The 27,958-nt window shown below is 44.2% G+C and overlaps 1 protein-coding gene across 1 annotated transcript in view; it reads left to right on the plus strand.

Annotated features, from left to right (window-relative positions):
- LOC117388169 (cadherin-10-like) overlaps positions 1 to 21,990 on the plus strand; it is a 174,167-nt gene extending 152,177 nt beyond the window's left edge. Inside the window, exon 13 of the mRNA XM_033985643.2 lies at positions 21,764 to 21,990. Coding sequence (XP_033841534.2) covers positions 21,764 to 21,990 — 227 coding nt within the window. The remainder of the gene's footprint in view (positions 1 to 21,763) is intronic.
- The last annotated feature ends 5,968 nt before the right edge of the window (positions 21,991 to 27,958 follow it).

Raw genomic sequence — 27,958 nt, forward strand, 5'->3', positions numbered from 1 at the left:
TATGCACTTTAAAGAATTATGGTATTGTTTAGAAACACATCGACTGGCCAACAAAGGCACATATTTACAGTATGTGGGATCTAAGATGTCCTTCCAAAAGAACATTGATATTTTATTGAATTGTGCAATTCAGTGATCTGAAGAAGCACTACAGATGGCGTAATGCAATCCAAATGATTTCAGAACAGGGTTGGCAGGATTTATACAAACTCACACTTTTTGTGACTGTGATTTTTGTGAGACTTCAAATAGAGATTTTAATTAGTTTGTGATTAGTTCAAGAGTCTTGGTGTAGACCACATATGTCAAACTCAAGGCCCGGGGGCCAAATGCGGCCCTCCACATCATTTCATGTGGCCCTCGACAGGGTTAACTTAAAGGTATGATGGTCTTAAAATGTAAGTTTATCAGGAGATACACAGTTACACAGCAACATTTTTACATCTAGGCTAATGCATATGTAATATTTGTAACTTGAACAAGTAATAAATACAGAAACAGTTAATTAACAAGTTAAAAAAAGTAGTTAGATTTATTTTAAATACGGCCCTTTGAAGGCAGCTATTTTGCTAATGTGCCCCCGGTGAAAATATGTTTGACACCCCTGGTGTAGACTATACTTCATGTTATCATTCCTGGTGTACTTCAAAGAACATTCATTTTCTAAAAAGTGTGTCTGTTTTTATGAGGTCAGCATGTGTCAGATGCCTTATCAAAACGGATTGGCCATGTGAAAACACAGCACTTAACTAACTAGATGCCGGCACAGTTGCCTGAGACTGCAGAACCCATAAGACCAACCTGTGCACTGCCTGGATTGATTACAAGAAAGCCTAGACACATGCCACACACATGGATCGCTGAATGCCTGGAGCTGTATAACATCAACAGGATTCTAAGAGCCTTCATTGCAAACCCGATGAGGTTGTGGAAACCACCCTTGAGGCCAATGGCAAGCCACTTACTCAAGTGACCATCAAATGTGGCATAAGGAGACGTACTGTCCCCACTACTGTTGTGCATAGATCTGAATCCCCTCAGCCAAATCATCAACAACACTGGCTATGGATACCAACTCAAGAATGGTGCTACTATCAATCACCTCCTCTACATGGATGACATCAAGCTGTATGCTAAGAATGAGCAAGACATCGACTCACTGATCCACACCACCAGGATCTACTGCACAGACATTGTAATGTCATTCGGGCTTGAGAAGTGTAGCCGGATGGTGACAAAGAGAGGGAAGGTAGTCCACAAAGAAGGGGTCTCCCTCCCAGGAGGGATAATAGGAGACATTGAGGACAGTTACAAGTACCTTGGTATCCCACAAGCAAATGGCAACCTTGAAGGCGAAACAAGGAAAGCAGCCACGGCCAAATACCTCAGACGAGTAAGGCAAGTCCTAAGGAGTCAGCTCAATGGCAAGAACATGACCCAGGCAATAAACAGCTATGCTCTGCCAGTAACTAGATACCCAGCAGGAATCATAAGCTAACCAAAGAAGGAGATACAGACCACAGATTTTAAGACCTGACCATGCATGGAGGGTTCCATCCCAAATCCAGCACCCTTAGAAAGTATGCGAGCCGCAAGGAAGGAGCCTGAGGACTAGTGAGTGTGAGAGCCACAGTCCAGGATGAAACATCCAAGATCCATAAGTACATCAAGGACAAGGCCCGAACAGATGACGTGCTCAGCGATTGTCTCAGACAGTGGAGCGCAGAGGAAGAGGTGCTGGAGGAACCATCATGAAAGGACAGGCCCCTGCACGGGATATACCACTGGAACATAACTGAAGTGGCTGATATCAAGAAATCCTACCAATGGCTTGAGAAAGCTGGACTGAAGGGCAGCACAGAGGCACTCATCCTGGCTGCACAGGAGCAGACCTTGAGCACCAATCCAATCCAATCCACTTTATTTATATAGCACATTTCATAAACAAATTGTTTCCAAAGTGCTGCACAGAGACAAAGTGACATAAAAAAATAAAATCAATAAAATCAATAAAACACATAAAAAGAAAACTAAAATAAAAGAAAAACACAGAGGACCACACAACTCACGCGGTGTTAAAAGCCAGAGAATAAAAGTGGGTCTTAAGACGAGACTTAAAACACTCTACAGTGGGAGCTGTTTGAACGTGGGGGGGCAGGGCGTTCCACAGTTTAGGTCCAACCACAGAAAAGGCCCTGTCCCCTCTGGTTTTAAGTCTGGTCTTAGGGACCACGAGCTGGAGCTGGCCCTCAGACCTCAGAGCGCGCACCGGGGTGTAAATTTTGATGAGGTCCGAGATGTAATCTGGGGCCAGACCATTCAAAGCTTTAAAAACAAACAATAAAATCTTAAAATCAACTCTAAAATTAGCAGGAAGCCAGTGCAAAGACAGAAGAATTGGTGTGATATGATCGTGTTTTTTGGTTCCTGTTAAAAGTCGTGCAGCAGAGTTTTGGACTAACTGCAGTCGGTAAAGCGAGTTTTGCAAAATGCCAGAATAAAGTGCATTGCAGTAGTCCAGGCGCGAAGAAATAAAAGCGTGCACGACTTGTTCAAAAAGTTTAAAAGATAAAAACGGTTTGACTTTGGAAAAAAGCCGCAGATGATAAAAACTAGATTTTAAAACGCCATTAATATGCTTGTCAAATTTAAAATCACTGTCTATGGTGACGCCAAGGTTGGTGACTGTGGGACGCACATAATTTTGAAGAGGTCCCACGTCCGTGAGGGTACTGCCAGAGCCAAACAGTATAACCTCGGTCTTTGCTTCATTCAATTTTAAAAAGTTTTGGGCCAACCAAGCCTTGACGTCACATAGACATTCGAGTAGGGGTGTCAGGGAGCAGTAGTCTTTTTTAGAAATTGGTAAATAAATCTGGCAATCATCTGCGTAAAAATGATATAAAAGGCCATGTCTTTTAAAAATGTCCGCAAGCGGGAGAAGATAAAGTGCAAAAAGAATAGGCCCCAGAATTGAACCTTGGGGGACTCCGCTCACAAGTGGGGTGAAGGATGAGGTAGAGTCCCCCAGCCTGACTGTGAAGGACCGCCCTGTTAGGTACGACCTAAACCAGTCCAGGGCAGTCCCCCTGACACCCACACAATATTCAAGACGGTTTAAAAGAGTTGAGTGGTCAACTGTGTCAAAAGCTGCAGTCAGGTCTAAAAGCACTACAATGGCAGAATTACCAGAGTCTGTCATTAAAAGCAGGTCATTTAAAACCTTTAAAAGTGCAGACTCTGTGTTGTGAAATGCTTTATAGCCTGACTGGAAAGTGTCCAAATTTCCGTTTGCATCTAGGAAAGGCTGCAGCTGTGCAATGACAGTTTTTTCTATAATTTTCGACACTAAAGGGAGTTTAGAAATTGGTCGATAATTAGATAAAATTGTAGGGTCAAGATCAGGTTTTTTGATCAAAGGCTCAACAACAGCTTTTTTACAAAAAGAAGGAACAACACCAGAATACAGACTGCTGTTAACAATCTCTTTAACAAAATTTCCAATAGTTCCCCAAACCTCTTTAAAGAACCGAGGTGGGACTGGGTCTGTGGGACAGGAGGATGGTTTAAGTTTATTCACTATCCCTGTAAGCACAGACAAAGACACAGGCTCAAACTGACTAAAAACATTTGAGCACTGAGTTGTTATGGTGAGGTTAGAAGAAAGAGACAGAGTAGATAAATTAGCTCTAATATCCTCAACCTTACTATTAAAAAAAGATAGGAATTTTTCACAACTGTCCCGCGTCATCTCCAGTGTAGTGGATGGATTAGGGTTCAGAACAGAACCAATTGTTTTAAAAAGAACACGGGGTTGACTGCAATTACTTAAAACGAGTTCAGATAAAAACTTAGTCTTTTCAGCTTTAACAACACGCTGATAGTTTTTCCAGCTGCATTTGAGTATTTGATAATTCACCTCCAATTTATTATCTTTCCACTTGCGCTCAGCTTTACGGCACTCACGTCGTGCTGCGCGCGTGGTTTCATTGAGCCAGGGCTCTTGTTTTGATTTTGGACGCAAGCTTTTCAAGGGGGCTACATCGTCCAAGACACAAGTACAAGTGGACAGAAATACATTCATTAGTTGATCCGCATCCATGTATGCGGAGGTGGGGCATGTTAACAAAGATGCCGTAAAAAGAGGAGAAAAGGCAGCGGCTGTGTCTGACTTGATAAGTTGGCTTTTACGCACAGAAGCAGGCAGCGGCGTGTCATTACAACAAGTAAAATCAAACATTACTGGACAATGATCAGAACAAACAGCATTCCCAACAGAAACACTGTCAACGTGAAAACCATAAGACAACACAAGGTCTAAAGTGTGTCCGTGCGTGTGCGTGGGGCCAGTGACATGTTGTGTCAAATTAAAAGCATAAATAAAGTCTAAAAACTCGTTGACCATAGGTTTTGTAGGACAACAGACATGCACATTCAAATCCCCAACTATTAAAATCCTATCATACTGAGAGGACATAAAATCAGAAAGTTCTTTAATAAAGTCTTTGTTGTACTTAGGCGGTCTGTAAATCACAGCGCACCACACTGGATCTGTCTGTCGCAGCTCAAAGCAACTAAGTTCAAAAGAGGAGAAAGGACCCGGTGATAAAATCCTGTGATAAACACAGTTCTTTAAAACAGTAGCGATACCGCCACCACGACCAGTGGTTCTTGGCATGTTGATAAAAGTACAGTCAGGAGGTAAAAGCTCTGAAAAGGCGGCAGACTCACCGGTGTTGATCCACGTCTCAGTTAAAAACAGTATATCCAAACAGCGCAACTTGAAGAAATCCTGCAGGACAAACGTCTTGTTCACCAGAGCAATAGAGGCCCAGATCTACCACACCAGACAAGACCCAAGGTGTAGGCTGGCCAAAAAGGCCCCTGAGACAATCCAGCACATAACTGCAGGGGTGTAAGGGAGGGCATACATGGCGTGGCATAACCAAGTGGTCTGCATAGTGTACAGAAACATCTGTGCAGAGCACAGACTGGAAACACCACCAAAGGTACTGGAGAATGATCGAGCCAAGATTCTATGGGACTTCCAGATACAGACTAACAGAATGGTGATAGTGAACCAACCAGACATGGTGGTGGTGGATAAACAACAGATCAAGTTGTGGTGGACCTTGCAGTACCAAGTGATGGGAACATCAGGAAAAAGGAACATGAGAAACTAGAGAAATACTGGGGCTCAAAGAAGAGCTGGAGAAGTCCTGGAAGGTGAAGGTATCAGTGGTGTCCGTGGTCATCTGAGCACTCGGGGCAATGACCCCCAAACTGGAGGAGTCGCTACAGCAGATCCCAGGAAAAACATCAGACATATTGCATGTGATGTATATATATATATATATATATATATATATATATATATATATATATATGGTAACACTTTAAAATACGGTCCGGGACTTACCAGTACTTACGGTGGTAGTTAGTAGATACTTGACTGGTAGTTACGGTGGTACTTACAGTGGTAGTTTGTGGTACTTACAGTGGTACCTATAGTGGTACTTACAGTGGTACTTACAGTGGTACTTACAGTGGTACTTACAGTGGTAGTTTGTGGTACTTACAGCGGTACTTATAGTGGTACTTACAGTGGTACTTACAGTGGTACTTACAGTGGTACTTATAGTGGTACCAGAAGTGATACTTAGACTAATAACTACTGGTACTAGTACTGGTACTTACTGCAAAATCATATGAAGTGAATGGTATTAAAGAATATGGTGTTATTAGGCATATGAATCTTTGATTTCATTATACGTTCATAGAAAATACACAAGACAAAACACTGTGAAAACACAAACACTTTATTATGACAAATTTCACATTAATACGACAATCAGATTTAAAAGAAATTTCCAATAATGACAATAACAAATAAATGACATGTTTTAAATGAACATGACAGTGATACATACTGTAAAATATCAATACTTTAACTGCTATTTTAAAGCGAGACATTATGGTACTTGCACTATTAATTACTGGTACTTACTGTAGTTTATACTGGTAATTACTAGTACTTTCCGTGGTACTTACTGCTGTATGTTCTGGTAATTACCATAGTAACTATTATGGTAATTACCAGTACATACAGCAGTAAGTACCACGGAAAGTACTAGTAATTACCAGTATAAATAGTATTACTAGTACTTTCCGTGGTACTTACTGCTGTATGTACTGGTAATTACCATAGTAACTATTATGGTAATTACCAGTACATACAGCAGTAAGTACCACGGAAAGTACTAGTAATTACCAGTATAAACTACAGTAAGTACCAGTAATTAATAGTGCAAGTACCATAATGTCTCGCTTTAAAATAGCAGTTAAAGTATTGATATTTTACAGTATGTATCACTGTCATGTTCATTTAAAACGTGTCATTTATTTGTTATTGTCATTATTGGAAATTTCTTTTAAATCTGATTGTCGTATTAATGTGAAATTTGTCATAATAAAGTGTTTGTGTTTTCACAGTGTTTTGTCTTGTGTATTTTCTATGAACGTATAATGAAATCAATGATTCATATGCCTAATAACACCATATTCTTTAATACCATTCACTTCATATGATTTTGCAGTAAGTACCAGTACTAGTACCAGTAGTTATTAGTCTAAGTATCACTTCTGGTACCACTATAAGTACCACTGTAAGTACCACTGTAAGTACCACTATAAGTACCGCTGTAAGTACCACAAACTACCACTGTAAGTACCACTATAAGTACCACTGTAAGTACCACTATAAGTACCACTGTAAGTACCACAAACTACCACTGTAAGTACCACCGTAACTACTAGTCAAGTATCTACTAACTACCACCGTAAGTCCCGGACCGTATTTTAAAGTGTTACCATATATATATATATATATATATATATATATATATATATATATATATATATATATATATATATATATCTCACATGAAAAATCTACTCAAGTAAAAGTAGTAAAGTACTTGTTTAAAATGTACTAGTACTAGTAAAATGTACTAGTAAAAATAAATAAAAAGATTTTGTATTAAAGATAAACCCTCAGCTTCTTCAGCAGGTCTCAAACTATAATGAAAAATACCTTTATTGTGTCGAAATCATGTTTAAAGTGTGTGAAAAATGTATTTTTTGTGTAAATTGTGCTAAACATTTTGACAGAATTATCCCTAGCATGATGTCATCAGTATGTTTTACAACTCTCTTCTTCGTGACATTTTCAACATATGTTCCAACTTTTACTCTCAAATTTCTTCTTGATTGGTGGAAAACTATAATTTATATTTACAACATCCCACCAAAATAAGTAAAAAATTGAAGATCATAAAAACATGCTATATGCACTTTAATATTGGACTACCTTATTCACAATACATAAGACATAGGCATCCTTGCATATGCGCTGTAGCTATACCTCTGAGCCACATGATTTCAACCCTGTGATAAACTAATATTGTCTAATAAGCCCAATGCTAAGATTGGCTGGTTTTCATTACTGCACATTTCTGCCCTCCTTTTTTTGTAATCTCCAACAATTACGCCCGCGGCAATATCCTCATTTTTCACCTTGAGAGAAGCCGTCTGCGAACAACAAAAATGAAACCCAACAAGATGGACGATTGGGGCTGGCAAACTACCTGAAAATCACATGCCTTAACGCGGGAAGAATGAGGATGGGAGCCGATCAGTGCTGCATGAGTTATTGTTCAGAGGCTGCATATAGACAGTGTGTCCCTTAGCGTAATATGTGCGTAAATGATAATGTTAAAGGTTATTGTCACGCTTCAAAATACACCACTATATCTGCTAGCTAGCTGATCATTAACTCAAGGTGTCAGGCAACTGGCATTCTCCAAAGCCTAAAAGGTTTGTAATGCATTCCCCCTGAGGTAAGGTATAAGGCAGAGGGGGGTGTAAGGGAGGGCTACTTATCTTATGTATCTAAACCTGACTGCTTTGGTGCTAACCTTGAGAAGTTCTTCCTTAAGCACTTTTTTGAACTGCTTTACAGGCTAGAGTGGCTGAGTCAACAGGAAGATGATGCATTGGTTCATCGAAGGGTTAAAAGACAGGTTTAACGGTAGATTTGACCTGGTGAACTGGCAAAAAATGGAGGGATATAGATATAAAGATCCTATTATTCCTTATCCTTGGCATTTCCTGTGTTATAACTTAAAGGGCCCATATTATGCTACTTTCTGATCTATGTTATAATGTTTCCTCGTCACAAACAGACCTGGAGTTGTGTTTTGTTTCATTCACACATGTTAAACACAAATCCAACACGAGTTCTTTCCTCAGACAGAAAACACTTTCTCCCACCTTGTTATCTCATGCAGTAATACAGGAAGTGCTGTACTGTTTTATAAACTCCACACACCTTCACTAGAATCATTTGGATAATGTTAGCCCTGGAATTGCCAATCTCTACTGAACTAAAGGTAAAAGGAGCTGTTACCTTAAAAACTACCACTTCATGATATCACAAGGTGGAACAGAGCATTTTGAGCTTTGGAGATGTAGACAGACTAATTATAAAGGGTTAGTTAAACATGTGTGAATGAAACGAAACACAACTCCTGGTATGTATTTGATGAGGTAAAAACATTCTAATATGGCTTAAAGCTCACAAGAATCAATTTTGCATAATATAGGAGTTTTAAAATATGGTATGATAGAAGTGACCCAAAGGCATAGGTGTCAGAGAAATCATCTACTCAAAATGCATCATGTTTTTGATAAGCAAAAATAAATAAGCAAACTCAGCAAAATCTAAAATCTTTAAATCTAGATTGATCGACCTGGCCCGGTTGTATTCTAACCTAACAACACTGTAGATGCTATCTGAGTTACTGCAGTCTGAACGTGTGTCTGCTGATAAGTCAATGGTTCTCTTAAAGGTGCACTATGTAATTTTCTGGTTCATGGCACACCACCTGCTTCTGCTTATCTCTATGGAGATGTTACTGCTATGCCTGGAATGTTCTACAGTACAGAATTCATCTTCCTAAAGGCAAGTGTAGGGAACCCAGATTTTGTAAAGAGTTGATTGAACCAACTCAAAGATCAGTATAAACTGATTGGCACTGACAGATGTGTCCATATAGTGTACAGTGTAGGCATTTCATTATATGCTTCTAATATAAAGAATGCTGTTAATTGAATGGGACAGGTGTTCCATTATAAGCATGCATGGTAGTGTCATGTAATGTTGAGAACAGCTAGGATTTTACATTCATTGAGGTTTTATTGAGAAACCTTATTACCTCTAAGGCAAGGCAGGTTTATTTGTATACAGTTGGTGCACAAATTAATGTGCCTTACAGAATAGCAAAGCTGTTAAAATCACAAAACATAAATAATCATCATAAATTGAACATTAAAAGTGAAGAGTGCTGAATAAAACCCTTTCAGTCATATGCACAGCTAAACAGAGCAGTTTGAGCCTGGATTTAAAAACTGTCAAAGTAGAGGTCTCACATCTTCAAGAAGATTGTTCCAGGTTTTAGCTGTGCAAAACTGAAAGGATGGTTCCCCATGTTTAGCCCTGTTTAGTCTTGATCTAGTCCTGGTTTAGTCCAGGTTTAGTCTTAACTCTGGGCGCCAGCAGGAGGCCGGTCCCTAAAGTCCTCAGAGTGTGAGATGGTTCATATGGCACTAACATGTGAGGGACATACTTTGGTGCTGGTCCATGGAGAGACTTGTACAAGCAGAGTTGCTTTATAGTCTATCAAAGTATACAATTGATTTTTTGCAACATCTTTTAAATTGTAAGAAGCTGCAGATGTTATTGATTTGATGTGGCTGTTAAAGTTCAAGTCTGAGCCCAGTATTACCCCTAGATTTCTAGTCTGATTAAAAGGTTTTAGAGAGAGAGAAGTATAGGTATGACATTACTACATTACTATTTGGGGATCTAACACATAAATTCAGTCAATCAATCTTGTTCCCAAAATAATGGAACACTTTGTTAACTAGCACACATTAGTTTGAAACAGATGGTTGAGACATGGTCCAAGTACCCAGGAGTACAACCCATACTATAAGTAATCAATCACTGCCACTTAACTACCAGTACTACTATTCAATGTGTTAGCAGTATCTTGTTGTTGGATACGTATACATTTCATTTGTATGGTTGCAAAATAGCTAAGGATTGATATAGTAAAGGTCACCTATGGTGAAATGGGGTCATCTTGATCCTAGGATTTTATTTTATTTTTTCCTTTTGAATAGCCAATACTTGGTTTGGTTAAAGACCTTGTAGCTGTTGAGAAACATTGTGTCGTAACGGTGGGTGTAGCGGACCAAAGAGTGCAGACTCGGGGCAGATTTACGGTGTTTATTTGCAATAGTGCAGAGTAAATAGTCAATAGTTCGAAAATCACCAACGGGGACAGGGAGCGGAAGGCAGGCCAGACAGGCGTAGTCCAGAGCGGGCAGGAGACATCCAGGGCCGGAGCACGACAGGACAAGACGCGGGAACAGGAAGGACTGAACAGGAGTAATCCAGCAAGCGGGAGCCAGGGCAGGTGACGGGAGAGCTGGAGACCAAGACAGGACAGGAGGCGAAGACACACGTAGGATCCCGCAGACAACGACAGGACAGACCGATCTCGCCCCGAGTGTCTGGCCCCAGCTCCTCTTATGCTCCGCATCAGGTGGAGGTAATTGCACTGATGAGCTGCAGGTGCGCGCAGTAGGAGCCAGGAGGTCAGCCCAGCTCCGGCAGGTGAGGGAGGGAAGGAGCAGGACAGGAGGTAAAATGTGGAGTGGACGGTGCGGATCATGACACATTGGTTCCCAGTAGAGATATATTAGAGATATAAGCAGCTCTTGTAAGGAGGTCAAAATATGTCTGCCTTGTGCTATCTTCATCTAATTTATAGAGCATTGTTATTGTCCGAGAAGTAGGAAGTGCCCGTTAGCATGTTAGCATTACTGGGTTGTGCAGTTGGTGAATAATTAGAATGTGCATGTTAAGTGAGGAATAACTTTGGACCACTGCAAACTAGTTCTGATTTTCACATTTTAAAAATCAGATAAAGTGCCTTTAAATTGATTTATTGTTGGAAACTCATTTACTTGTATCCGAGGGTAACCACAAAATATAATTTGGAACATTGCTTTATATTGTCCAGCTCATGAAAGGAGGACTTAATTTCCAATACAATAAATCACCTTCTATGTCTGAGTTATGTCTCGCATGTTCTTTCATAATTATTTTTTTATTGAAAATCATTACACACCATCTAGACATGGCCATGCAATCATAACAGATCATTTAGCTGCAATATCTTTCTATCCGCAAGCAAGCTCAGCCACTTACTTTGAACCTGAGTACATGGCAACATTAATAATCATGCATCGGATCAAAAGAATGGATAGTGGTTGTCATGGCGCTGTGCAAACATTGATTTAGGGCTTAGTAAGTAATCAACATGAGCACATATACGCTAAAGTACATGAGGTATTTGTCACACTCCAAAGCTAGCACGCTAACATAGACTCCGTTAGTAGAAATGGGTAATTATGAAACACGAACGTACAGCTTTTGGCGTGACCTTACAGCACTGATAGATGACCGGGTCCTATCCTCGACATGCAAGCCGAGAGGCGTCAGTGTTCTCAGGCTATGCTAGCATAAGAGGTCATTAATCATGCGCCTTCGCTAGCTAGCTCTTGATTTTAATTAAGGGCTAAACACATGTTCTTGTTTGGCTGCACGGAAGAACAGACAGCAGGCATCTCCCAGAGAGTGACCAAATATTGTTCTCCGGAAGTACTGTTACTTTAAAATGAAATTACTAAAGTAGAAGTGCAAAGAAGTGGTATAAAATATCATTAGCAATTAAGAGAAAATGTAAGAGGAAGTGGCCATTTTTACATGCACACCAAAAATCTGATCATAATCTGATTTCTGGAATGATCAGATTATTGCCAGGCAAATCCAGACTGATCTCTTATTTTTTTTTCAGAGTCTGGTCGGCATGTCGTCCGTTGTGTCTGAAGGTCAAACATGATTGTTCTATCAGATTTTTTTATTTTTTTTTCACACATTGCTCATTGGTCACCTATGATTTACAATTCACTTCATTTTTTCAATTCATTTTATTTTTGTAACGCCCAAAATCACAACAACAGTTGTATCGAAGGGCGTTCATGTTTTGGTTGATGGGGGAAAACCGGAGTACCCGGAGGAAACCCATCCAGACACGGGGAGAAACATGCAAAACTCCACACAGAAAGGCCTGGGCGACCCGGGGATCGAACCAAACCTTCTTGCGAATAAATTGCAAATAAATTCACATTTCTCTCATCTTAGGTTAGCAGAGTGCTTAGCTCACTGATTCTGCAGAAATGTTCATTGATTCTACAGAAATGTTTTTCAGTCCCCTGTCATGTATTTTTTTATTTTTATTTTTTCTGATACGGATGGACCATGCATGTCCCTCACTGGCTAATCCACCCGTTAATCACGCCCATTTGAAAAGTAAGAGTACTGTTACACTCTGCAAAACATTACTCAAGTAAGAGTGCTACACATATTATTCAAGCAGGACTTGTATGGTGTCTGAAAAACTACTCTGAAAAGCACAGTTTTATGAAGGTTAGTCTAAAAATTTACTTCAGTAAATGTAATCGAGTACAGCCCACTTCTTCTCTTTCTGCCTAATATGTTTTTTTGACGTGGGATCAGCTGCAGATGTGTTATTATGTGTCCAGCCGCGGCCCGAGTTAGAATTACATTGAGGTGAAACATGACAGGTAGTAATTTAGGAATCAAAGACTTGAAAAGAAATAGCTCTTATGAACAAGAGTGAACAAGAGTTGATGCTTTTTAAGTTAGAATAAGTGCTGTTTGCATTTAGAGTAGGTACAGTGCAATGCTAAAACATATAGCTGTTGCTAAGTGGAATAATGTTTAAAGTGGAGCAAAACACTAAATCCATCTAATGCTCACTACTTAACTGTGTATATGGTGTTTGAAAAGCATTATTTACTGTCTCTAGTCATTTTTGGCAATTTTAGTGCAAACTAGGTCAATCTGAAGCTTTACGGTCAGAAAATGGCAAAATTGAAGTTTGTGCTGTCTTCAGTGGCCTTGGAAATTTCAAATACTTGTTGAAAGACTGCCCTAATTAGAGCCAGGAGCTTCTGACCTGCTTCTCCAGGGGGAGAATGAAGTGTGCATACCTGATACCTGTTAGACCAGTGACACTAACCACCAAAGAGACATCAATACTGCACAAAAATACTTTGGACATTTTCCAAAGTAATGGTCTCATCAGAACTAAGATCACATGGTAATGTTAAAGACTATCATTCTGTTTTGAAGATTACATTCTATTGCTTGTGTCTTTTTTCTAATATAGACTTTGAAATGTTTGCATAGTGACAACGCTGAGGCAGAGGAGGCATGTTATAGTCTGGCCTACCAAGGTTACAAACACTGTATTTCTCCCTGTGCTAAAAGCTTAAAACACCTTCACCAGTCGAACAAACTAACTTTTATAGCTTAAAATAAATTGTCCACAACATGTGGAAACTAAAACTCAAAGTTGTTTATGGTGTGGCCGGGTGAAAAACTGTTCAAAATTCTTCAACAATCAAATTAATAAAGTAAACTGCACTGTCATTTTTAAGAGTCAAGACCATAGGTCTCATCTTTCCATCTTGAAAACTCATCACCACTTCCTAAATGAACTCAAATGTGTTGGCCAACGATTTCGATTAACTTAAGTGCAACGCATACATCCCTAAAAAAAAATAGCATACCCATCAGCCAGAGCTGAGACAATAACCATGTTGCCCTCTGGGACCACCAACTCTTGAGGGACACAAGACTCACATGTCAGCTTCGTTGTATATTATTGAAGACCTAATATAGTCTAATTATAGTCTAAAGTGAACAAACTTGACTATAGCCAGTGAACAGACAATGGCAACATGTCAGAGGGTGGTACGTTTTGGTGTGGGAGGGGTGTAAGAAACAGAGGGACAGGTAAAGAGTACACAGGAGTGAGGAAAACGGCAAGACCCAGCAGCAGGGGAGAAGAGAGGACACACAAAAAGTAGAGAGAAGAGGAGACATGGGAGAAGGAAGGAGAAAAGCACAGACAGACGGAAAGAAAAAGAGGCTGTGGAGACAGAGGGGACAGAGGGGGAGGAGGGGATGAAGATCAGGGGACAAAGGCAGGAGAGAATGAGGAGAGTCAGAAGACAAAGAAAAGGGGAAGGTACAGTGTTAGAGGCGACCGGGAAGTAAGAGAGAGAAGATAGGAAAAGGCAGGGGAGAAGAAAGGAGACAGAAAGGGGAGGACAAAGAGGACAAGACACTGGAAAAAGAGGAGAGCCGGGGACGCCAGGGAAAAGAAAGGAAACAGAAGAGGGAGAGAGGAAACTGAAGGATAAGAAGAAAGGAGAGAATCAGGGGAGAAGACAGAAGGATGAGAGAGGAAACTGAAAAAGAGAGAAGCGACAAGAGAGAAGACAGAAACTGAATGGACAGAGGAGCAGAAGGGAACAAAGGAAATGAAGGGAGAGAAGAGAAGATGAAGAGATGGAGGCAGAGGAGAAAGAGGGAGAGTAAAAGATGGGAGGAAAAAAGAAGTGAGAAGACAGAGGGGGAGATGGGAGGGGATTAGTCACAATATCAATAACACTTACATCCCAAGTCTTGAGAAAACTTAAGTCATCATCATAGAGGTAGATGAGCAGAGAGTGCAGAGCCAAGGCTCATTTGGCATGGACAGCTATTTGTTCCTATAAAAGCATAGAATAAGTATGTTGGAAAGAAAAGAAAAGTGGGGTAAAGAAAGACGGGAGAGCGCGGGCAGTAGAATGGAGACAAAGGGAGGAAAAGAGAGGGAGTGGAGAAGGAGAGAAAGAGGAAGAAATCAGCTGAAGGGGAAAAGGTGGGGGATACAGGAGCAGAGGAAGAGGTCAAAAAGTAGATGAGAAAGATATGATACTTACCAGGTGATCATAAAGGCTGAGCGGTCGGCCCAAGACATCAAAACTTTACGACGAGATTCCTTTTTTCTCAGAAGGCTTTGAAGATGTTCAAGATGTTGGTCAAATTTGGAGTAGAAATGGTTCTTCAAGTTGACATTGGTTATTCTGTGAAACTCAAAGACACATCATGTATTACATTTATTATGCTTTAGTAATTTTACATTAATACAACCCCAGTTCCAATGAAGTTGGGACGCTGTGTAAAACTAAAAAAAAGAAAAAAAAAAAAAAAAATACAGAATACAATGATTTGCAAATCCTTTTCAACCTATATTTCATTATCTACGGTCCATAATATCATCAAAAGATTCAGAGAATCTGGAGAAATCTCTGTGCCTGTGACCTTCGATCCCTCAGGTGATACTGTATTAAAAACAGACATGAATGTGTAAAGGATATTACCACATGGGCTTAGGAACACTTCAGGAAACCATTGTCAATTAACACAGTTCTTTGCCATATCTCCAAGTGCAAATTAAAACTGTACCATGCAAAGCAAAAGCCATATATCAACAACACCCAGAAATGCTTTTCTGGGCCCGAGCTCACCTGAGATGGACTGACGCAAAAGTGTGCTGTGGTCTGACGAGTCCACATTTCAAATAGTTTGTGGAAATTATCGTACGGGCCAAAGACGAAAAGGACTGTCCGGATTGTTATCTGCGCAGAGTTCAAAAGCCAGCATCTGTGATGGTATGGGGGTGTGTTAGTGCCCATGGCATGGGTAATTTGCACATCTGTGAAGGCACCATTAATGCTGAAAGTTGCATACAGGTTTTGGAGCAACATATGTTGCCATCCAAGCAATGTCTTTTTCAGGGATGTCCCTGCGTATTTCAGCAAGACAATGTCAAGCCCCCACGGGGCCCGGTCGAACCCAGCCCAAAGGAACAATGTGGGGCCGTCCTCCCGTGGACCCACCACCTGCGGGAGGAGCTTCGAGGGGCAGGTGCAGAGAAATCCGGGCGGCAGTCGAAGGCGGGGACCTCGACGACCGGATCTCCGGACATGGAGACTAGCTCTGGGGACACGGAATGTCACCTCGCTGGGGGGGAAGGAGCCTGAGCTTGTGCGGGAGGTTGAGCGTTACTAGCTAGATATAGTCGGGCTCACCTCCATGCACAGCTTGGGCTCTGGAACCCAACTCCTTGAGAGGGGTTGGACTCTCTCTGGCGTTGCCCACAGGGAGCGGCGGCGAGCTGGTGTGGGCTTGCTCATTGCCCCACAGCTCAGCCGCCATTTGTTGGAGTTCACCCCGGTGAACGAGAGGGTCGCGTCCCTGCGCCTTCGGGTCGGGGACAGGTCTCTCACTGTTGTGTCGGCCTACGGGCCAAACAGCAGTGCAGAGTACCCGGCCTTCTTGGAGTCCCTGGAAGGGGTACTAGACAGTGCACCAACCGGGGACTCCGTTGTTCTCCTGGGGGACTTCAATGCCCATGTGGGTAATGACAGTGACACTTGGAGGGGCGTGATTGGGAGGAATGGCCTCCCCGATCTGAACCCGAGTGGTATTTTGTTATTGGACTTCTGTGCTAGCCACAGTTTGTCCATAACGAACATCATGTTCGAGCACAAGGGTGTCCATCGGTGCACGTGGTACCAGGACACTCTAGGTCAGAGGTCGATGATCGACTTTGTTGTCGTGTCATCTGATCTCCGGCCGCGTGTCTTGGACACTTGGGTGAAGAGAGGGGCTGAGCTGTCTGACAGACCTGGCAGGCCCAAGCGCATCGTGAGGGTCTGCTGGGAACGTCTGGCGGAACCCTCTGTCAGAGGGGTCTTCAACTCACACCTCCGGGAGAGCTTCTCCCTGATCCCAGGGGAGGCTGGGGACATAGACTCTGAGTGGGCCATGTTCTCCACCTCTATTGTCGATGCGGCTGCTCGTAGTTGTGGTCGTAAGGTCTGCGGTGCTTGTAGCGGCGGCAATCCCTGAACCCGGTGGTGGACACCGGAAGTAAGGGATGCTGTCAGGCTGAAGAAGGAGTCCTATTGGGCCTTGTTGGCTCGTGGGACTCCTGAGGCAGCTGATGAGTACCGGCGGGCCAAGAGTGCCGCAGCTCGGGCAGTCACAGAGGCAAAAACTCAGGGTTGGGAGGTGTTCGGGGAGGCCATTGAGGAGGACTATCGGACGGCCTCAGTAAGTCAGACCTGTTCCCGGTGCATGTTGGATGTTGGGCTGCCCTTTGTCACCGGTTCTGTTCATTATATTTATGGACAGAATTTCTAGGCGCAGCCAGGGGCCGGAGGGGGTCTGGTTTGGGAACCACAGGATTTCATCTCTGCTGTTTGCAGATGATGTTGTCCTGATGGCTTCTTCGAGCCAGGACCTGCAGCAGATACTGGGGTGGTTTGCAGCTGAGTGTGAAGTGGCTGGGATGAGAATCAGCTCCTCCAAATCCGAGGCCATGGTTCTCGACCGGAAAAAGGTGGTTTGCCCTCTCCGGGTGGGTGGTGAGTCTCTGTCTCAAGTGGAGGAGTTGAAGTATCTCGGGGTCTTGTTCACGAGTGAGGGAAGGATGGAGCGTGAGATTGACAGGCAGATCGGTGCAGCGCCTGCAGTGATGCAGTCGCTGTATCCGTCCGTTGTGGTGAAGAAGGAGCTGAGCCGGAAGGCGAAGCTCTCAATTTACCGGTCAATCTACGTTCCTACCCTCACCTATGGTCATGAGCTTTGGGTAATGACTGAAAGGACAAGGCCGTGGATACAATCGGCTGAAATGGGTTTCCTCCGTAGGGTGGCCGGGGTCCCTTAGGGATAGGGCGAGGAGCTCGGTCACACGGGAGGAGCTCGGAGTAGAGCCGCTGCTCCTACACGTCGAGGGGAACCAGTTGAGGTGACTCGGGCATCTGCTCAGGATGCCTCCTGGATGCCTCGCTAGGGAGGTGTTCTGGGCATCTCCCACCGGGAGGAGCCCCCGGGAAGACCCAGGACACGCTGGAGGGACTACGTCTCTCGGCTGGCCTGGGAACACCTTGGGGTCCCACCCGAGGAGCTGGTGGATGTGTCCAGGGTGAGGGAAGTCTGGGAGTCCCTGCTTAGACTGCTGCCCCCGCGACCCGGCCCCGGATAAGCGGAAGTAAATGGATGGATGGATGGACAATGTCAAGCCACATTCTGCACGAGTTACAACTTCGTAGTAAAAGAGTGTCGGTACTACACTGGCCTGCCTGCAGTCCAGACCTGTCTCCCATTGAAAATGTGTGGCACATTATGAAGCGCAAAATACGACAAGAGACCCCGGACTCCTGAGGAACTGAAGTTGTACTTTCAGCAAGAATGGGAAAGGATTCCTCCTGCAAAGCTTCAACAATTAGAGTCCTCATTTCCCAAATGCTTATTGATTGTTGTTAAAAGGAAAGGTGAATAAAGTTTATCAGTTTTAACATTAAATGTCATGTCTTTGTAATATATGCAGTTCAATGTAGGTTGAAAAGGATTTGTAAATCTTTGTATTCTGCTTTTTTTTTGTTTTGTTTTGTTTTACACAGCATCCCAATTTAATTGGAATTGGGGTTGTATATTATATAAATACACTGTACATTTTACCTGCAACTCCATTTTAAGTGCAGGTCAGTGTTCCAAGATATCAACAACTGGGTTTTTGATACCGGTGTGTGTAGGTTGGTTGTCTGGGTTGTTCCTACTTTACAGAGTTAACAGCTACCTCCTGTATCCTAGCACACCTCAACTTACCACGATAGTTCCCCATCTTAAAGGCTAAGCTGTTATGCCATCCATCCCATCCAGTCTTGAATATGCAATTTTTTTTTAATTATTATTATTTTTTTCCATATCACTACATGCTTATAGTACATTTTAAATGGGTAATTAAATACTTTTACTATTTTTTCATAATATTTTTTCATCTGATACTTTTACTTTTGAGGAATGTTTGACCTCTGTACCTCATCCACCACAAAATATAAGCAATACATTTTGCATGTCCATCCAGCTTTTACAGAGGAGGCTTAAATGTGGGCTACATAGCCTTTTAATATACTACATATACTTCAAAATCTGCACATGCTCTTTACTAAGCAAAGTTAACTGGTACTCTCTGGTCAGCGTGTTTTCGTATGAGGTTAAAAGACGAAAGAATCAGGAGTAATGCAGTACAGATGCAACAGCCCAAATTGAGACAAATTATAAAGAAGACAAGCCCACGTACAACAGCACCTATCTTATTCTATATTGTGCTTGTTACCTGCTGTGTGCATTGGCGGTGGTTTGCTTTTGGTTCTGAACCGAGCAGGTGGGTCGACACTCCTCTACAACTGTGAGCAATAGGTGTGGGCACACACCTGCCCTGGCACACACCTGTTAAACCTGCGGCCTCTCTCAGCTCCGTTTCAGCTACACTTAGCGATGTTTGATAGTCGTTTGCATAAATGTTCCACGGTGATAAATTGCACATTGAATTTTCTAGTATTTAATATAAGTAAAAGCAAATATCTTTAACAAAGGATCATAACAAAATTTGAAATATAATATTATTTTCCTACTGGCTAAATAGTATATTCATTGTTGCAAATGGAGAGAATCTGCCCCGTGCTTTCAACATTGTATTAATGAATTTTAACTATTCAACTCCTCCCTGAAATTGTTTGAATCTGTCTGTGCCAAGAACATGTTATATTCAATGTCCGAAGTCCTTTTGTTTTAATTTTGGTTTTGTAATTTATAATGTGCTCCTTTTTTATGCCTTACAAAAGCTGTTATCCCTATTTTATTTGCTATATGGCATTTCATGTCATGATACCTCTGATATTGTAATGAAAATATTTAATAAAAATTAATTAATTAATTAATAAAAAAAACAATATTTCATATTATATTTATATATATAAAAAAAAAAAACACCTTTACGTCAATTTATTCTTTTTTTTTTTAATTTTTTTTAAACAAATGTTAACTACTCACCAAATATGTAGACTCTGAAAACTGTGCGTAAGCTTTGGATCAAGATGGTGACTTCAATATTGAGAAAAAACTGGGGCACATAACTTATGTACCTGACATCACACAGTCAAACATTTTGATTACAAAGACTTATTGGACCCTAAATGACCACTGTCACATCAAAACTGGAAATTTGCTCAAATGCCCAAAATGTTCAATCAACAATTTTGACGCATTTGGCAAGTCAGTATCTAAAATTTATTATTAGGTTTAACTGTTCTGGTTTACAGTGCACAGTTGTTTCCATCCCAAACAGATGTATTACAATAAAGTTATTTTTGACAGTTGGTCTTATGATCGGAAAAATGCATTATATAATTTATTATACTGAAATCTGAATGTGGTTCTGAACCTCCTGTAAACTCAAAACTTATTTACTGACTTGATTATGTGATTTGGCACTGAAATGCAATCTTTCTTCAAATCTTTACTATAATACTCAGCTTTATGACAAAAACAAATTTGCAAACCAGGTCTAAACTAAGATTAAACTAGCTCAAATAAACCTTGTTCTAAATGAGGACTAGCACAGATAGCAACAAATATTGTTTTATCACCAAAGCCCACAACACATTACAGGATGTTTCAGTCTTAAATGACTTTTAAACGGACAACAAAAAGCGCACACCACAGACATGAGGAGAATTGAATGTGCACAAAGACTGCAGAGATGAGACCATGCACTAAAGGCTCAAAAAACAGCTAACAAACCTAGCACACTCGTGTCAAATTTATTTTTATTTATTTATTTATTTGATAGGGACAATGCACATTAATGAACATCTGTTGTAAACAAATGTAAATATGCCGGATTATAGCTACAGAGCTAATTTACATCCGCAGTCCCCAGGCAGGTAAAAAGTACAACAAATACATCACATTAGTACAATAAAAAAAATCAAAACTGTTTTATTATTAGTGAAATGTGGTGCAGTAGTTCAGATAAATGCTTTTAATGCACAGAAGGCTGGAGATGAACTACACAAGAATTAGACGAGGCTTCGGCTGTAGCAGCAACTTCAGCCTGATCCTCACTGTGTGGATGCAAAGACACACGTGAGCATCTACTCTCTCTTTACTACAGGAGAGAATCGACTTTCACCTTTTGACTTTTAGAGCACACTTCAAACTGGGTAACAGCACCATTTTGTGGACTGGGGTCATTATTTGCGAAGGACAAATTGGCAAATGCTGCAGTTTAACTTTACAACTTTACAAGTCCTGAGTCATAAAGTTGTCTCATTATTTTCACTATTTCCTGAGTTTGTATCCAGCGCCTCTTTGTCCGTCACTCTGTCTGCCTCTGGTGCTGTTTTATGGACTGTTACCGTAGCGCTGCTGATGTTGTGTGGTTACGATATGGCAGAGCAGCTCAGAATCGACACCACACACGAGGAGCACTGTGGATAAAAAATCGCACTTATACATCCAAAGCCGGGCCACGTTTCCCTGAAGTCGGGGAGAAGCAAATTGGGTCCTAAATTGGGCAAATTATCCTGTAGTGTGTTACAAGTCTAAATTAAATAAATATTTTTGTCATGACGCCCGTTTGTTCCTGTCCTCCCGTGCTCTCTACCCCTCCCCGACCTGTCTGCCCGGAGCTGGGCGGAGTTCGAGACTTCTCCCGCACGCACCTGGAGTGCATCAGCGTAATCACCGCCACCTGCTGCTGAGTACTTGAGGGCTCGGCAGACTACACTCGGCGTGTGTAAACGTGAATGTTCCAGCTCAGTTCAACCTGTATGTACTCATTTGGATTTTGTTACCCTCCAGATCCCTGTCCTCGCTCATCCCCGCTCCTGCCTCTGTGCTCCGGCTCCGGTAAAGTCACCCCTCCGTCTCGCTACCTGTCTTCTCCTGGTCTCCGGCTCGGACTCCGCTCTCTGGACTACGCCGGACCAGCCTGCCCCGGTCTCGCCCTGCTCTTGCCTGCACCCCGGTCCCGGTTTCCTCGTCCCCGACCTGCACTCCGCCCGCCTGGTCTGCCTCCCGCTCCGTGATTCTCCGTGTGGACTTATATGAACTATTAAGACTGACTTTCACTGCCTTTGTAAATAAACACTGTAACCTTGCCCCGAGTCTGCACCTCTTGGTCCTTCCCGCACCCGTTACGACAGAACGGTCTGGCCCCGATGGACCAAGCGGACTCGGGTCCGTATCAGGCGCTCCGGCAAGCGCGCTCCCACCATGAGGCGGTGTTGGGGCAGCACGAACAGTCAACCCGGACTCTGTTAGACTTAAATCAGACTTTGACCCAACAAGTGGCGCAGCTCAACCACCAAGTGGCCGAGCTCCTTGTTGCCCCACCTGCGGCCGCCGCGTCCTCCGGAACCGAGGGGCACGGATCCGGAGCCATATTCGGGCCAGCCTCATCTCTGTCGGGGAGTCCTGTTCCAGTGCGAATATATTTTTCAACAGTGTCCTACGCGCTTTCACTCAGGGGCCACGAAGATACGCTTTATATGTGGATTACTAGGAAGGGCTCTCCAGTGGGCTGAGGCACGGCTAACCCACACACCGGTGGAGACTTTGGATTATAACAAGTTTATCACTAACTTTAAATTGGTGTTCGACCACCCGCACTACCGGGACAATGCGGCTACTGACTCTTAGCCAGGGCTCCAAGACAGTGGCGAACTACACCATCGACTTCTGGACGCACGCGGCGGAGGTGAATTGGACAGAGAGCACACTGCAGGCCGTTTTCGTGCGGGGGCTGAATGAGCACCTAAAGGATGAGCTGGTGTCTCGGGATGAACCCTCCGACCTACGGTCACTCATCACCCTCACCAACCGGATCGACAACCGGCTCCGGGAGCGGCGGAGAGCGAGACGACGCTCACCAGCCCCGCCGGAGCTACGCGCCGCTCCTCTGCCACCGGAGGAGCCCATGCAGGTCGACCGGACCCTCGTTTCGGCCGAGGAGCGTCAGCGGAGGCGTCGCCTGGCCGGAGCCTGCCTCTACTGCGGCGAGCGCTCGCATTTTATAGCCACTTGCCCGGCTCGGCCAAAAGGGGGCGCCCACCAGTAGCACTGGGAGTACTGGTGGGTGAGTCACACATCCCGGAGACCAATGATAGACTGCGGCTTAGTGCCAACCTGTGCGTACGCTCAGAGAGTCTACCTGTTTCCGCCCTCGTTGATTCCGGGTCCGAGAAGGATTTTATCGACGCCCAAGTCGCAGAACAGCTCGCCGTACACCTGGAACCCCTCGAACGCCCCCTAAACGCCCAGGGACTTAATGGACGTTTTTTGGGTCGTGTGACCCACGTCACGGAACCCGTCACCGTGGTTTTGTCCGGCAACCACCGTGAGACCCGGCAGTTTCCTCCGCCTCCCCGCTAGTTTTAGGCTACCCCTGGCTTCGAACTCATAACCCCATCTTTGATTGGGCCCGGGGTGGGGTTTCGGGGTGGAGTCCCGAATGCCATGCCCAGTGTCTCCAGTCTGCCCTACCTCCCGCCGGGGGGCCCGGTCCCGCCATCAGCCCGTCCCAGGATGCTCCTAGCCTGTCTTCGGTTCCGGTGGAGTATCACGACCTCAAGGAGGTTTTTAGCAAGAGTCGGGCGCTCTCCTTACCTCCGCACCGCCCCTACGATTGTGCCATAGACCTCCTCCCGGGTGCCCCGTTACCGTCCAGTCGGCTGTATAACCTCTCGAGGCCGGAGCGAGAGTCTATGGAGGAATATATCTGGGGTTCCCTGGCCGCTGGAATTATCCGAAATTCTACTTCCCCCGTGGGTGCAGACTTCTTCTTCATGGCCAAAAAGGACAAGTCACTGCGCCCCTGCATCGACTACCGGGGGTTGAACAATATCACCGTTAAAAACAAGTACCCGCTCCCCCTTCTGGACTCTGCTTTCACGCCCCTCCACGGAGCCACCGTTTTTTCTAAACTGGACCTGCGAAACGCCTACCATCTTGTGCGCATAAGGGAGGGGGACGAGTGAAGACGGCGTTTAAGACCCCCCTTGGCCACTTCGAATATCTGGTCATGCCCTTTGGCCTTACCAATGCCCCTGCGGTGTTCCAAGCCCTGATTAACGACGTTCTCTGTGATTTTTTTGAACCGGTTCGTCTTCGTTTATCTGGACGACATCCTGATTTTCTCCCAGTCCCTTCAGGAGCATCGCCGTCATGTCCGCCTGGTTTTTCAGCGCCTCCTAGAAAACAAACTGTTTGTTAAGGCAGAGAAGTGTGAATTCCATGCCGAGGAGGTCGGTTTTTTGGGCTTCATTGTGGGGCGGGGCCAAGTGAAAGCCGACCCCGAGAAGATCCAGGCTGTCGCGGATTGGCCCGCCCCGACCAACCGCAAGCAGTGGCAACTTTTATAGACGTTTTATAAGGGACTTCAGTAGGGTTATCTCACCCCTAACTAAACTTACCTCTCCTTCGTTGCAGTTTTCCTGGTCCCCCGAGGCGCAATCAGCCTTCGAGAAGCTCAAGAAGCTGTTCACCTCTGTTCCCATCCTACACCAGCCCGACCCCCAGCGCCAATTCATCGTGGAAGTAGACGCCTCCGACTCGGGAGTGGGGGCCGTGCTGTCGCAGAGGTTTGAACCCCACAATCACCTCTGTCCCTGCGCCTTCTTCTCCCGCCGGTTGTCCTCGGCTGAGACCAACTACGACGTGGGGGACCGGGAGCTTCTGGCCGTCAAACTTGCCCTGGAGGAGTGGCGCCACTGGCTGGAGGGGGCGGAGCAGCCGTTCGTGGTCTGGACGGACCACAAGAATTTGGAATATATCCAGTCTGCCAAGCGACTCAACTCTCGTCAGGCTCATTGGTCCCTGTTTTTCAGTCGCTTTAACTTTCTCCTGACCTACCGTCCCGGGTCCCGGAACATCAAACCGGACGCACTTTCTCACCAGTTCACCCTGGAGGACAGTCCGGGTCCCGCGGAGATGATCATTCCTCCCTCATGCGTTGTCGCCGCGGTCCACTGGGAGATCGAGGACACCGTCCGTGAGGCCCAGACCAACGACCCTGATCCAGGTGACGGCCCACCTGGTAAGCTGTTTGTCCCAGACTCTGTCTGCTCCCAGGTGCTCCAGTGGGTCCACGCCTCCAGGTTCGCCTGCCATCCCGGTGCGAGTCGCTCTCTCTCTCTGCTCAAGAGGCACTTCTGGTGGCCCACCATGGACACGGACACCCGGGCCTTTGTCTCTGTGTGCCAGGTATGTGCTCGGGCCAAGGCCTCCCATTCACCCCCTTCTGGACTCTTGTACCCCCTTACAGTTCCTCGGCGGCCGTGGTCCCATATCGCAGTGGACTTTGTGACAGGACTACCTACCTCCCAGGGGAACATGGTCATCCTCACGGTGGTGGACCGGTTCTCCAAGGCCGCTCACTTCATAGCCCTGCCCAAGCTCCCAACGGCCAAGGAGACCGCCGACCAGCTCACCAACCATGTCTTCCGCCTTCACGGCATCCCGGTGGACATCGTTTCTGACAGGGGGACCCAGTTCACATCCCAGGTGTGGCGAGCCTTCGTTTGGGGGCAACGGTGAGTCTCACGTCCGGCTTTCACCCGCAGTCAAATGGGCAGACGGAGCGGGCTAACCAGGACCTAGAATCTGCACTGCGATGCACCGTCTCCGCTAACCCTGCAACTTGGAGTTCTTACCTGCCCTGGATAGAGTACGCCCACAACTCTCTCGTGAGCTCGGCCACCGGGATGTCCTCGTTCCAGGCGTCCTTGGGATACCAGCCTCCGCTTTTCCCGGAGGAAAAGGACCTTGCCGTTCCGTCAGTCCAGCATCACCTCCGACGCTGCCATCGGGTCTGGAACAAGACCAGGGCAGCCCTCCTTCGGTCCGGGGCGCGCACCAAGGCAGCAGCCGATCGCCACCGTATCCCGGCGCCCACATACCTGCCCGGCCAAATGGTTTGGCTCTCATCCAAGACCATCCCGCTGAAGACCGACTCCCGCAAGCTGTCTCCCCGCTTCCTAGGACCATTTAGGATTGTAAGAACCATCAATCGGTCTGCTGTGCGACTCCAGTTGCCCCCGTCTCTCCGGATCCACCCAACCTTCCACGTTTCGCAGATCAAACCAGTCCGGACCAGCGAACTTTCTTCCTTGCGTTCTTCCTTGTGCTCTTCCTCATACTCTTTCTCATGCTGTTCCTCACACTCTTCCTCGTGCTCTTCCTTGCGTTCTTCCTCGTGCTCTTCCTCTTGCTCTTTCTCACACTGTTCCTTACACTCTTCCCCGTGCTCTTCCACATGTTCTTTCTCACGCTGTTCCTCACACTCTTCCTTGAGCTCTTTCTCGTTCTCTTCCTTGCATTCTTCCTCATGCTCTTTCTCACACTGTTCCTCACACTCTTCCTCTTTCTTGAGCTCTTTCTCGTGCTCTTCCTTGCATTCTTCCTCATGCTCTCCCTCACACTCTTTCTCATGCTGTTCGTCACACTCTAGTCCTGTCTGATAATGATGTAAGCTTTGGTCTCTGGTGGAGAAGTCAAAATCTGTACAACTGCTGTCTGTCTGCTTTCCTCCTCACGTCCAAAATCACACCACTGCAACACTGACCAGTGTCTAGACTGATTTTAACTTCAGAACATGTTTTCTCAACAGACTTTTTTCACATTCAGAATATAAAATATTCACTGTACTCCTACTATATTAGTTTGCAGCTTTATTGCCATTGTTGGTGAAGTGCTACTGCTGCTGCCACTAGTAATACTACTACTACTACTTCTACTACTACTGCTACTACTGGATGGTTTGAATGTATAGTAATCTACATGATCATACAGATTACATTTTATTTAGGTTTTGAACTTTATAGGTAGGTACTTTGGTAGGTAATATATTTGATATTAGTAGGCCAGTGTGTAATAAGCCCATATATGAAGCATACAACTCAAACCATCTGAGTACTGCTGTAACTCTATCGCTCTAGCACACTCCAGCTGCATGTGTCTGTGTGGTGTCTTGTACAGTAACATCAATCATGTGTAAAAAAAAAAGAAAAAAAAGAAAAAGAAACAAAATGTGCTGGTGTAAAGCGATAAGGAGTCAGTTTCACACATGCATTTATCACTGAAGCTGCAGACGACTGGCCCTGTTCAATGACGAAGCTCCACATTACAGTAGGTCACTCATGAGGCGTAATCACTCATGTCATCTGATCAGTCCAAGGCATTCCTGGAAGCTTCTGCAACTTCAGTTATAATGCCAAGAATGTAATGATAACAAATTTGGATTAGTGTCTGCCCTCTGCTGGTTGGACTGAAACTGGAGACACTGATCACATTTGAACAAGACAACTGCTTTGCAAACATGATTCAATTGTGAATATTCAGATGCAGATAGCAAAAGATTAAATTAAATCTGTTATTGGGACAACATTACGCTGCTTATCCAAGCCGCTTCTTCAGTTCTGGTCACATTGCTGCCTTATTTCAGTCTGAAGGGAGGGGCTAATTACACTGAAACTGTAAACAGCTATTGTCTCCACTTTCATCTTAAACAACCCTTTAAACGGCCCTGCTATCGTTCTCTTTGTTTGGGTCTGAGGATAGAGCTGTAGATAGAATTTCGTGTTTTGCTATGGATCAGACTTGGACAACTGAGGGAATACACAGACATCAGATGCAGATGCTCAAACTGGATCACTGAATAAAAGATAGAAAGTTGGAGATATAAGGATTACAAAAGCATCTTATATTATGACATTCCTTAAAGTGACTGTACTATGTATTTTTGTCCATGTATTTGAGCAAAAGTGTTGCCCCAGTGCAGATATATTGTGCAACCAGCTCTATTTATTTATTTTTTTATAAAAAACAAAAAACGCTTTGAGCTGACTGCATCTAATTACAGTATTTTCCAGACTAAAAAACTCACTTTTTTTCTTTTCATAGTTTGGCCAGGGGTGTGACTTATATGTGACTTATATTTTAAGCTATTTATTTACCATTTTCCTTCTGTTCTTTAACTGTGCGGTGCAATACTGGAAT

The sequence above is a fragment of the Periophthalmus magnuspinnatus genome, chromosome 20, assembly GCF_009829125.3.
Source record: "Periophthalmus magnuspinnatus isolate fPerMag1 chromosome 20, fPerMag1.2.pri, whole genome shotgun sequence".
NCBI classification, from domain to species: Eukaryota; Metazoa; Chordata; class Actinopteri; order Gobiiformes; family Gobiidae; genus Periophthalmus; species Periophthalmus magnuspinnatus.